The sequence below is a fragment of the Acomys russatus genome, chromosome 30 (genome assembly GCF_903995435.1).
Source record: "Acomys russatus chromosome 30, mAcoRus1.1, whole genome shotgun sequence".
NCBI lineage: Eukaryota > Metazoa > Chordata > Mammalia > Rodentia > Muridae > Acomys > Acomys russatus.
In genome coordinates, this window is record NC_067166.1 from 26815309 (window position 1) to 26828762 (window position 13454).

At 40.7% G+C, this 13454-nt stretch overlaps 1 protein-coding gene across 1 annotated transcript in view; it reads left to right on the top strand.

Annotated features, from left to right (window-relative positions):
- Window positions 1–13454, top strand: part of Atg10 (autophagy related 10) — a 250450-nt gene that overhangs the window by 171240 nt on the left and 65756 nt on the right. The window contains exon 5 of the mRNA XM_051172593.1: window positions 12604–12701. Coding sequence (XP_051028550.1) covers window positions 12604–12701 — 98 coding nt within the window. The remainder of the gene's footprint in view (window positions 1–12603; window positions 12702–13454) is intronic.

Genomic DNA, 13454 nt, shown 5'->3' on the forward strand with positions numbered 1-13454 from the left:
TGGTCTGTGCAGCCATTCCCACAGGGCACCAGCAACTATCCCATATATTCTGCTGCACTTGATTTCGATACCTTTTACTTTTGTGGTGGCAGAGACTGGCCGAAGGCCTGGCCTGGGCTGGTTGTGAGCTCTCCCACTTAGCCCTGCACACTGCTCTTGAAGCTCTCTGTATCACAGTTTTTTGTACCATGACAAAGCCTCCTTTTCTCATTATTTTTATTGTTCCATGGACTTTTTATGTCCTCTCTTTCCTTGATGGACTTGGCTGGTAGCAAACGGCAAATGCTGGCAGTGTGGTTTCAAGAGTCTCGACTGGGTGGCCCTCATCTCACCAGAGTCATGGCTTTAAACACTCATCCTGTCAGCTTAGCTGGAGATTTTTATGTTTATTCTAGATTGAATTCTGACTTATTTCTTCCATCTTCCTTTTTTTTTCCCTTCTCTTTGTTCTTAATCTTTATTGAGAAAAGGACCAAGTGGTTCTTCTCATTTTTAAATATTTAATTCTTTGGCTGACATACGTGTTCTTCCTGGGAGCTATTTTGACATATTTTCTTAATTAGTCAGAAGGGTTGCTGTAGACTGGGGAAGGAGACATCTCTCCCCTTCTGCAGCTGAAGTCTGTCTTATTGGCCCAGAAAGCAAGGATATAGAATTTAAAGTGCACCCCAGATACTTCATGTAGAAGATTTGTTCAGTTGTTATGGGCTTACAGGATGCTCCCAGAGAAGTGGAGTGAAAGCAATAGCCAAACAATTTTCTCTCAAAGGTAAGATAAAACAAAGCAAGGAAGAGGTTTAGATAAAGAATACCAAAACTTGAAATTCTAGTGCATAAGTGGTCAAGGTGAAGGCTGAAGAACATTGTGTGGGTTTCAGGGCATGAGAAGTCTTTGGTTTGAAGTGCACAGAGGAGACCTAATAGGACAAGGAAGATGATTTGGATGGAATTGAAAAATAGAAGCCAAGGATTTTTATCTATGTCCTAAGGACTTCTGAGGGACAGTGGAAATGCATGCCCAGCTTTGGGGATGGAGTGACCAAGGCATGCTTAGATATCAGTGCAGAGCCGTGTGGCTTAGGAGTGCCCTCTTAAGAGAAGCATGGAAGAAATGGTTGAAAAGATAAACGGGGGTCAAATATGGATGAGTTAATCGATAGGAAGGAGTTAAGACATACAAAATGAGAAAAAAAGTGAGCTGAGTTCAATTTCCTAGAAATCAAGACACAAATGAATAAATGAAGGGTGAGACTGCAATGGAAGGAAAGGAATGTGATCCTTTTTGTTGTTATTAGCATTATTAAAATTTTAAGTAGTGCCCTCCTATAAAAGATGAGCTGGAAAGAACATATTTTGTATTTCCATGGTAAAACTACTACAGTTGAATGGGAGTTAAAGAAAAAAGTGGATAAGGCTGAAGCAAAAACGATTTAAATTAATTATTACAATAAGCAGAAAATTGAAAACAAATTAAGAGATAATTTATCGTAGAATTTCATCTGATTATAACAACCTTTAGACAGTTCGTGGTTTTATACTGTTTATGTAAGCAGTAGTTAGTATAACAGAAGTCCCATCAGTGACTAGAGCATGAATTTGCTGAATCAACAATGGAGTCTAGAGGGTAAAGTGAGATGTGAATATCGCTGGGCTTTCGGACCCACCCGCAGTGTGGGTAATGACACAGAGGCTTTTTAAATTTTTAAAGTTTAGGCATTTTAGCTGAGTAGATTCCCAGCCAGCTTTCTAGCTTAACCCGACTAAATCTGGCACTATGCCCCACTGTATGGCCCATTCTACCTCTTTGCTCTTGTTCATGCCCGTCGGTCACCTCCTGTGTGCCCTGGTAAATCACCAGCATCTGAACCTTCTCCTAGGGTTCCTTTCTCTCTCTGGGAAGTTCTGCCTTCCACTTCCTGCCCAGCAATTGGCCTACAGCTAACCAGATACATTTCTAGAAAGCCTTAGGCAAGTGAGGAAGGAGCAATACCAAGACCCTGCCAGCATTTAGCTCTCTGCCAGTACAGAATTACCAACTGAATATAGAGACACACCTTCATACAACGTACCCCAACATACGAGGAGCAAACAGTGAATGTTATTAAGAAAAATACTGAAAATGTAGTTAACTAATACAAAGAAGTACAACCTGAAAAGTCAAAATCATAGGGAAAACTTAGCAAGAATGATTTGTCGAGTCCTATACATGTTTAAAACATTTGGAGGACTTGGGGAGTGGTAGGATGGATATACGGTAGGACATGATAATAACAGAATGAAGGCAAAAAAATCAAGTTCATTAATAACACAGCAAAGAAATGTGAAAAGTGACATTGATAGAGTTAACCTACTGACATTAGCACCTAACAGCACATGTACGTAAGCCAAGAGTCCTGGGCGAGGACGCACAGACGAGGAAACTCATGTTCTCACTGGGAAACACTGCACTGGAGTTTGCTGGGCAGGTGAGTGCCTGTGCTCCTCTATAAAGGACATTGTCCTCTTTTACTCCAGACAAGACAAAGCCAGCTTGAAACAGTTAGGAAAGTACAGGACTCCACAGCCTGGCACGGTGGCCCATGGATGCAACTCAGAATGAGAGACAGAAGCACACGGAATTCAAGTCCAGCCTCCAGCCCTCAGCTGCCTAACAAGCTGGAGGCAAGCCTGCGTTGAATGAGACACACATACACGCACACACACGCATATGCATGCATGGACGTGTGTGTGCATACAGGTACCCACATATTATATGTGGGTATATATGTGTGCACGTGTATACACATAATCAGTAAATGGACAAATGGACTGACCAGAGAGTTGTAAAATGGAGAAATACAAATAGTTAATAGATAATTTAAAATTAAAATTACCTTTTATGTGCTGTTTGTGAATACACCTTATGAAATAAACAATCATATGACTCTCATATAGTTCTCATATAACTAAAGCATATTACATGTATTTTTCTATTTAAATTACCAGACAGATAGCTGACATTTAAAAAAAAAAAAAAAAAAAAACTAGGTCTGATAGACTTTGGTTTCCTAGCACCGAACTGTTGGCTCACAACTGTTTGTAGCTACAATTCCAGGGAATCCAGTGCCCTCTTCTTGCCTCTGTGGATGTCAGCCCACATGGGGAAGGTGCACTTTCATACATGCAAGCAAACACTCCTGCATATAAAATAAAAATCAATCTTTTAATAAGTGGGATTGGTCATTTTGAAGACAGTCACTAAGGCTTTTAAACACGCTGTCTTCATGAGATGAAAAGAATGGGAAATGGGCACGAAAAGCTGAAGACGCCTTGGAAATGGATCCCAAAGCCAAGTGAAGAAGCCCTTTGGCCTCAGTGGTGCAGGTCTTAATTTCTCTACCGGGTTGGGAATACATTTGGATACCGAGAATTCAGACATCTACTATATCTGCTTACGTGGATTCCCATAAGGTGTTTTATGTAAATGTAAAACATTTATTCAGTGAATTTAAAATGATGATTATTGCCTTTGTTTTTTAGTAAGAATTGGGCCTGTTTCTCTAGAAGTGATGTTGAATTGTGTTCTCATCTATCCTTAGCCCTGAAATATTAACCATAAGATGGTATGAAGATGTTTTTAGCATGCAGAGATGAATAAAAGAAATCAGAGATGAACGATTCCCTTGGGGTATTAATAGCATAAAGAAAAGAAGTCAGGCCTGAAATCCACTGTGAGAGATAGAATATGCTCAGGACCACAAGATGGGTTAAAAACTGACACCAAAATGCGGGGGGTATGAAATGCCTTTGACCTGGGAGAGGTCGAGAAAGTCTCAGCAGGGCCTGGGGTTCATAGATGCTGTGATGGGGAAAGGGCAGGGCAGGTCTAGTAAGAGAAACAGGAAGGTGAAAGCTTTAGATAGCCCTAGTTGAAGCACTATGGGTCGAGACCACTAGTAGGAGAAACAGCAGCACAACCATAGCTTATAGAAAGTTCCTACACATGGGCACACACAGTGTGGCAGCAGAAAATGCCAGGCCTGGAGCCTTGCTTCTCAGTGCTTACTCCTTACTGTGAACTTGGGGAAGGTGTGCGTCTGAGTGCTTTCTTTCGTCGCGTGAAAGCAAACTTAGACACCAACAATACTGTTGCATAGATTTTTGAGGATTCTAGTCTTTTCATGAACCAGGATTTGGCCCTGAGTATGTATAAGTCGTGGTGGCGGCTGTGCTCTGTGCCTGAGCCTCACAAGACCATGGGAGGGTAGACAGCTTTTCTGGTGTCCATGCTCAGTAATAAAACTGAGTCCTTTCAGGGACTCCTGTGACTTAGTGTCCAGGGAAACTGTGGACTCAAACTCCATACCTGTTTTCATTTTTCAATGTCACCACTCAAATAATCGATTGAAAAAATTTAAACCATATGAAATAAGTGAATTAATTGGCAGTGTAGGTAGATGAAGTTGCCATGAGCTCTGTTTTCAGAATTCTTAGATACATTTTTTGAGATTAATAAAGATGCCAAGTATTAAATGTTTATAGGAATAAATGGAAATTACAGAATTAGCTAGCCAAGTAGCTGATGTGAATGTACATGAACAATTACACTCATCTCATAGCACAGAGTCATTTTCTCACTGAAGCAAAAATGAATTTTCTCCTTTGGTGGAGCATCATCTCTGCCTCCCTGTGGAGTATGACATGAATTTTTATATCTTTCCAAGCTCTGTGGAAGGCCAATCTATTGAACAATGGCATATTTCATTATGAAAAATCCACTCTAATTTTTTTCTTATTTCTAATGACCACATCTAGGATATTTCTGTTAAACTTACTATGCATAATTTATATTCTTTCTAATCAGTTTAGGAGTTATCTTCTAATTTTTTCTTTTTAGTCTTTAGTGTGTGGCTTGTACTAGAATTGGGTACTACTAGGAAAGCATGGTATTATGGGATTCACAAAAACTAATATTATTGTGAAATTTAATTTAGAAAGCTGCACATTTTGAGTAATGTATAGTTCATTTGACATGTAAGTTATTATTCAATTGAGAAATTTTTATGTACAAATGTTAAATGATACTGGAAGTTGCTAGAGATTATACTTTTTAGTTATTCCTTCCCCCCCCCCCCATGTACCTTGCTCTTTTTCTACTGCTCTAGCATAAAGTGTCTATTATAATTCCGGCTAACACCAGTGCATAGTGGGTTCTCAGTAAACACCTGTTAAATAGATGGCCTCTAGTGTTGTGTTAATTGTATGGATCTCTTCTGAAGTTAGCTTGGCTTCCATGTGAATTTTTCATGCTTTTAGAAATTGTACTAGGCTTCTTCTCACTTGAGGTGATTTGTGTGAGTCCTAGACAGGAGGAACCAGTGCTGGTGAGTGATTCCCAGCTGCTGAGGAGAAGAGATGCCATCATGCACCTCGCTGGGAACCCTCTGACCTGAACACGTTGGCACAGAATCCTACATTTAGTGCACTTAGCTAAGGATCTATTTGTGTTCTTATTTTTTAAGTTAAAGTGCTGCTTCGTCAGTTTTGAGAACACATAATTGTACACCAAATACTTTACTTCTCTATCATTTAATTCCTGTTTGTATGCTGAGATCCTTTACATAGTTGGCTGTCTTAGTTCAACAGAATTTCTGAAGACTCTACTTCAGTTTGACATAATTGGGATCATAATCGTAGTTGAAGACATGTCAAATACAGTACATACAGTGTATGCTGGGGCTCGAAGGATTGCCGATGAGGTCTTTGTTGTTGCTGTAATATAAAAGGTAACAAAATCTACTTCTTGTGTGTCTTTGATCATGAAGGGATAAGCTACGGCTAGGCCGATGAGCCCTGGAGGCCTAGAGGAGAGAACCCACGCCATACACAGGTCACACCATCAAAGTGGTGAAACTAAATGTGCTTGTGCTTTTTAGAGAGTGAGTGGTGAACAGAGGCTGAAGAAATTCACAACATTTCAGAGGAAAAGCGAAGTGTAGACTTGATTTTCTTCTAGTCCTTTTGAGTCGAGGTTGACAGGTGGTTACCCAGTAAAGGAGAATTTAGTTTGTGTCAACAAAATCACTTGTAGCACAACATGAAAAATAAGATAAGAATACCTTTAACATATTATTTTTAAGGTCTAAATGTGGGTCCAGCAAGAGCAAGATGTCTTAGCAGATAAAGAAAGGTGTTTGTTGTCAAACCTGGGGGCCTGAGTTTCAGCCCCAGAACCTACATGGTTAAGGGAGAGAGAGCTGACACAGCAAGCTGTCCTCTGCCCTTCACACATACACCATGGTGTGTGCACACTATGCCATACACACAAACACACATACAAAACAGGAAATATATGTACATATTCATATATGTGTGACCAACTACAGTAATAGCATCGTGGAGTCCAGAATTTGAAATAAAAAAAAAAAAAAAAAATCTTAAAAAAAAATGTAGCTGGGCATAGTGGCGCACGCCTTTAATCCCAGCACTAGGGAAGCAGAGGCAGGCGGATCACTGTGAGTTCAAGACCGGTCTGGTCTACAAAGCAAGTCCAGGACAGCCAAGGCTACACAGAGAGACCCTGTCTCAAAAAACAAACAACAAAAAATGTAGCTACAAAGTATTTGTTTTCCTTGTATAGCTCTGAATATGGTTCCAAAGAACAATTCCACTGACAGCTGTTGTAGCATTACTCGAATCATTTAGCCTCCCTGGGTGACTCTTTTGAAGAAAAGTGGTCTTTTAAATATTTAAAACCTGGAATGTTTGTTTAAAATGCTTAAATTCTAATCTTTATAGTCCTATCAGGCTTGCCACAATCTAGCAGAGGATGCCAGACAGGCGGCTTCCAGAGGCTTTGCAGTGACCCTTGAGAACTAGGCAGGTTATATGTTCAGACACACACACACACACACACACACACGACGGGTTATATGTGCAGACACACAGACACAGAGACGGAGGGACACAGACACACAGAGAGACAGAGACGCAGATAAAAAGCACATGCAAAACAGCAAATTGTTGTTTGTTTGTGTCTGTGTTTGTGCATGCGCATGTGTGTGGGGACACACGTGTAAGTGCCACGGGTTGATGTTGCTTGTTTTCGTCACTTTCTACCTTATATACTGAGGCATGGTCTCTCACTGAACCTAGAACTCATCGATTGTAGTCTCACCAGCCTTTTTCTCCAGAGAAAAGAAAAAACATGGTTCACATACAAACTCATATATGAGTCATTATTCATAGCTGCCAAAAAGTGGGGAAAAATGGCTAACGCTCATCAACTGATGAGTGCATAAGCCCCGTGTGCCATATAATGAACAAAATGTAACTTGGTTATAAAACAGAATGAAAGGCCGGTACATGCTACAACAGGGACACCTTCAAAAAACAACTCGCAAAAGGCCCATCTGGTCATCTTATATAAGTACGCATAAAATAAACACATTTGCAAAAACAGAAAGTGAGTTAGTGGTTTTCTAGAACCAGGCAGGTGAAGGGGTCATGAGGAATTGCTAGTAAGTTTGTGGTCTCTGTTTCAAGTATTCTAACCCTGAAGTAACACTTACAAAGCTCCGAGACTATCGTTGGCTTAGACACGTTCAACAGGAGAGATGCATGTATCTGAACTGTATCTTGACAAAGCTTCCTTTTAGGTCTTATGTGGCCCATAAGAGCTAAGATCCCTCATCCTGCTTCTTGTCAGGTTCGCTCTGGCTTCACAGTGGCTCACAGTGTTTACTCTATACGTCACCTTCTCAGGAAAGTCTCAAACTGACCCCGCTCTCCTGGCCCACACTCTACAGCCTCCTTTTTCTTTTTCCTGTAGTATATGTTGCTTCTTAACTTCCTTTATGATGTTCGTTGTTTAGTCTTGCGTTCTTGCTCTCTCGCTAGAATATAACTTCCACAAAAACCATCATTTTGCCAGCTGATGTCTCACAAAGGCTTGGCATATAGTAGGTGCCAAATAATATAAATATCTATTTCTAAAATTAACTTCTTATCTCATTACCCCAAGGAGAAAATTGAGGGGTGAGATACTAGTTCTTCTGGGTTGAATTAAAAGTTATTTTTCATTTTGACTTAGTAATTCCATTCCAGGAAATTTATCAAAAGAAAATAATTGAAAAGAAGAAAAATTGGTGTGGCTTCTTTGTGACTGCTTTGTGCCAGGTAGTGTTTCAAAGCTGGTGGTGTTTTAAATGGCCAACAGCAATGCAATACTTAAGTAAATAAGAAAATTAACAGGGTAGCAAGAGCACAGCATCACATGGTCAATAAAGTAAAAAAGATGCCTTTTAACTAATGTGGGAAATGTTTACACTGAGTACAAAAATATAGAAACTTTGACCTGTACTATGGAGTTAGGAAATCTTTATTGGGACTGGAGAGATGGCTCAGTGGTTAAGAGCACTAGCTGCTCTTCCAAAGGTCCTGAGTTTAATTCTCAGCAACCACATAGTGTCTCAGAACCATCTGTAAGGGGATCTAATGCCTTCTTCTGGTGTGCATGAAGACAGAGCGCTCATATGCATAAATAAATGTATTTTAAGGTCTTGAAACAAAAGAAATCTTTATTGATGACATGTAGTGTGCCAGCCCCTGGTCTAGGTGACATCGTGCATTCAGGAATAAGAATGAAAAAACAAACAAAACAACAACAACAACAACAAAAAAAAACAAGATTCACATCTATAGATCTCCATAGTCGGGAACAGCAGGAAATGAGAAATATGTAAGCCGGTAACTTCAGAGTCCTGTTTGCTATGAAACAAGCCCAGTAGGGCACAGGGCTGATGGTTGCTGTGGCTATGAGTGTGTTTACTGAGTCCAATAAGCCCTGGTTCCTCAGGAAGAATGGCGTGGTGCAGATAAGCCAGTCGGAAGGGGCTGGAGAGCCTGGGTTTCACCCTGTGAGGAGAGGAGAACCAGATTGTAGTTGGACATGAAATACATGTCTGGAGTTTGTAGTCAACAACCAGCACTGCTGCTTGGGGGACTAACAAAGGCCACTGTTGGAAGCTTACACTTAAACCCCAGAGTAGCACCAGTGGACAGGCAAGCACATGCAGAGAAATGTAGACTATTGGGGCGGACTGATGGCCGAGAAAGAGAGAGATAGGGAATGACTGTTGGGTTTCTGGTTTTTCCTCACTATGTGAGAAACAGAGAAAACACATGGTGATGTACTAATGTGTGTGTGTGTTGGGGGGTGGGTGCTGGGGTTAGAACCTAGGGCCTTATACTTGCTAACCATATGTTGTACTAGTGATCTCCAGCCATGTTGTAATTTGTGGATGAAATTAATATCAAGGATGTAGAGAAATATATTGTTGCTAATCATTGTTCCTATTAAATGTCATAGAAAGTGCCCGAACACGATAAACTCAGTACTTGCTTTCTTTTCTTTTTAAACTATAAAAGATAAAACTACAGAAGTCTTCTTTCTTTCTTTCTTTCTTTCTTTCTTTCTATTGAAAATCCATAAAGATATTCTGATGGTGGTTTCCCCTCTACAGTCTCCTCCCAGATCCTCCCCTTTCCCCTCATACAGTCTATACCTCCTTTCTCTCATTCTTCAGGAAACAAACAGGGAAAAAATTAAACACACACACACACACACACACACACACACACACATACAAATCAGGAACCATAATATAGAAGCAAAAGACCAATAAAGTAAAAAAAAAAAAAAATGTCTAGAAGCAATATGAGACAAAGCCAAAACAAAACAAAACAAAACACCATAGAAACACCACTGCGCTCATTTTGTGTTGGCTGTTACTTCTGGAATGCAGCCTTAAGTGTGATTTCTGTACCCAATGAGACTCTATGCTAGAAAACGAATTTTTCCTTTGTACGTGGTTGTCAACTGGAGAGCGTCTTGGTATGAGGGGAGAGCGTGTCCACTTCCCCCTCTGGCTTGGACCTGTGCAGGCCCTGTGTCTTGTGCTCCAGTCCCTGTGAGTTCATGCGTGGAAGACCCTGTTTCCCTGGAGTCACCTATCTCTATGGCTCTTACTCTGTCTCTAGAACCAAAGCCATTCTTATTTGCCTTAATAACATGCATTTTTGAGATAAATAAAAATGCACCTTTTTGTCGGTTTTGAGCTTATTTTTAACCTTTGTGATTGCGTTCTTAGTTGGTTGGCTGTATAGCCTTTTAAGCCATGTATTCTATGGAGTTCTCTTCTTTTAGTCTGTGGGCTTGATGTGCTATGAAAATGTAAGCACTGGGCCTTGATTCTAGAATCAAATTGGGTGTAAATCTTATAATATTTTTTGATACTGTTGCTGGGCTGCTCGTTACTGTTCTTGTATAAACACTTCCAGCCTTTAGGATATGCTTAGGACATTGACTATTTTAAGGAATAAAATTAAAATTTATTATTTACTAGTAGCAGATATTAAAACCCAGCTTTCCTCTCTGGATCTCAAAAATTTAGTGATAAGAAACACATTGTTTATTATTTTTGTATACATTTATGTATATGTATCTTAATACATATGCATAGGGCATTCACAGTGTCTCTCTCCTCAAAGGAAGCATGGCCCGAGAAGAGTACTAGACTGTGTGTCCTGAAGCCAGGCTTACAATTCCATCACACGTGTGAGCTGACAGCATAATCTTGGAGAGTTGTTTCACCCAAGGTGTTAGTCACCTTATTTCTAAAATTAGTGGCCGTACTAGAGTGCATTTTATTACACCACTACTAATTTCTTCTAATTTTGACATGTAAATGGTATTTAAACGCATGTCACCTTTTGTAATTTGATTAGGGAGCTTGCTCTGTGATACTGGGGTACGTCAGCTCTTATTTACCTCTTCAGAATCAACACACACATACACATGTTTTGAAGATGTGTAGTGCTTATCTTCGGAGCAGAGTTTGGCCTACTCTGTAAATGTGTTCAGAAAACAATATAACACAGATATTGAAGGCAGCTTGTTTTCAACTTGTAGCTAAACATGACATTCAAATGTTAATTGGATGAATAAATCTTGTTCATTTTTCAGACATGGAAATGTCACTGGAATAAAACTATTTATCACAAGATAATGGTCTCCTGCTGCCAGATAAATGCCAAGATGAAGATAGTTATTGAAAATGTATCAAAATATTCCAGTGCTATTTATTGAAAATAAAGGTTGAGGGAAAGTTCAGATTTGCGGGTCAAACATGAGAAATGCCCCGCTTATGCCATTAGTGCATCGCTGCATCAAAGGCAGCGTGTGCGGTGTAATGCCGTGGGGACAGCCTGAGATAGAACAGTGCTAAAGCGATCTGTGAGCTCTGAGGACTGAGTACAGAGGAGGCTGGGAGGGGCCTGAGCATTTTCTGTGGTCCTACCACAGCCCTGAGAAGGGTCACTCATGTAAGCCTCATGAAAAGAGAATCCTGAAAGGATTATTATACTCCATGTCTAGGAAACATAACTGATATTTAAAGAGCAAAGATTTATAAAGTAAAGTAACGCAGAGAGCCACTGCCAAGCCCAGGTTTAACAGCCCAGATTCTAAGCCATGCTTCCTTATCCGTGTGTGCTACGGTTCTTCTTGTACTCTGCGTCTGTAAACTACAGCTTTTGGAGTAGAGTACTTTCCTGAGTTATCTCGCAACATTTGCACCCAGAAATTCAATATATGATGGATTCTTTTCAGGCAACATTGGACTTTTGTCTAAGGCCTGTCTGTTATCCTGAGATCTTGACAGCTGTGATGGGCAGAGTAACCCTGGATCCTTGCATTTTGACACACTTCCAGTAGCGGGTTGAAAAATCTTCCTAATTCTCTCTTTCTTCTTTCACATTTGAACTTACCTACCTATTTTTCCTCTTATCTATGTGCATGATAAGTACCCTGGTGTTCCTCATAAAACACTTTGCTTGGCCACCAAGTGTAGAGAGATTATTGATAGTTGCCAAGTGAATAAAAGGAGAGTCAGTGCCCACTACACCTTCTTGCTCATCTCTTCCTGCCAGCCTCTCAGGGTGGCCCTGTCATAGCATCTTCACAGCGACACTGTGCTAGTGTCTCTGTCCTCTGTGCTCTCCAACACTAGGTTTCCTCTGGCAGTGGCCTCTTTCTTTTTAGTATTTAAGATACTAATATACTTGTCATAGTTTCCCCCAGTAAATGGGAAGCTACTTACTGCAAGAAATCATGTTTTCTCCCTTTTCTTCTCCTTGACGCCCAGTAGAGTGATTTGAACGTTACTGTTCAGCAACAGGAGAGTGCAAAGCTATGGGTGTGGTCTCTGCTCTGAAGATGGAGGAATCCCAAAGGCTTCAGCTGCGTCCATCGCAGACCTCTGGGAATGGGAGTCCATTTCCTGGAATTGCGCTTATGCTTGTGTGTGGCCTTTGTCTCTGACACATGTTCACTGTTTGCTGATCTTATAAGATCCCTAAAGGTAATAGATGGATTTGTTAGTTGCTGTGTGAGGTACAAAGGAGAAAAGCTTAAACGTTTGATATTCCCTCAGGGGCAAAATAGTAATTGACACAGAGGACTGATGTGTGAGTCTGTGTACATCTGTACAGGTGCTTTAGAGTCACACCAAGCACCGCCGTGTCACACGAGTCACTAACACAGCCTTGCACGCCCTTTCACAGATGGGACACCGCTAGCCTTGAAGGATATATGGAATAGAGTCCATGAATGCTACAAGACACGGCTGCTACAGGGACCATGGGACACCATCACCCAGCAGGTCAGTCCTTTATTCCATGCAGTTCTGGACCTTTACTCACTTTTTCATCTAGTTCTTTCACCCACTTCTTTCCTGTTTCAATCCTGCACATCGTTAGAGATTTCAGTTCAAAGACAGTTTCTTTAAAAACATCTTCCCAGACTCAGGTTTGGTTTACTTTCCATATTATATTAGCTTTCATAATGCCCTATAATTTTCTTTCGTGCGGCTTATTATAATTTTGAATTATATATTTGAATGATTTCTTTTTCAAAAAATGTTGAGCTCCTTTGTGGGCAGAGCATGTTTGATTTTCTGTTTTACTCTTCGTCATCTGCCCAGGACCAGCGTAGTACTTGGCGTATAGTAGGCACCCAGCAAAAGCTTGCTTTATATGTGAAAACAGAAGCTAACTTGCCACATACATTATAAAATAGAAGCTTCCAGCACCCAGGAAGGCAGGAGGATTTCAGTAAGTGTGCGACCAGCCAGGACTACATAGTGAGATCCTCTCTCAAAACAGAAAGAGGAAAGAAAAGGAAGGGAGGGAGGGTGGGAGGGAGGAAGGAGAGAAGAGAGGAGCGATCTAGCCTGTGAGCACATGAGCTGGAGAGGCGGCTCAGTTAGGGAAGTGCATGCTATGCAAGCTTGAGAACTTGGGTTTGGAGCCCAGCACCATAGCCCCAGTGTTTCATTGGCAGTAGGCAGGTTCTAGAGCCCAGAATCAATGAGTTACACATGCATACAATGTGCACACATACAGACACACAGACG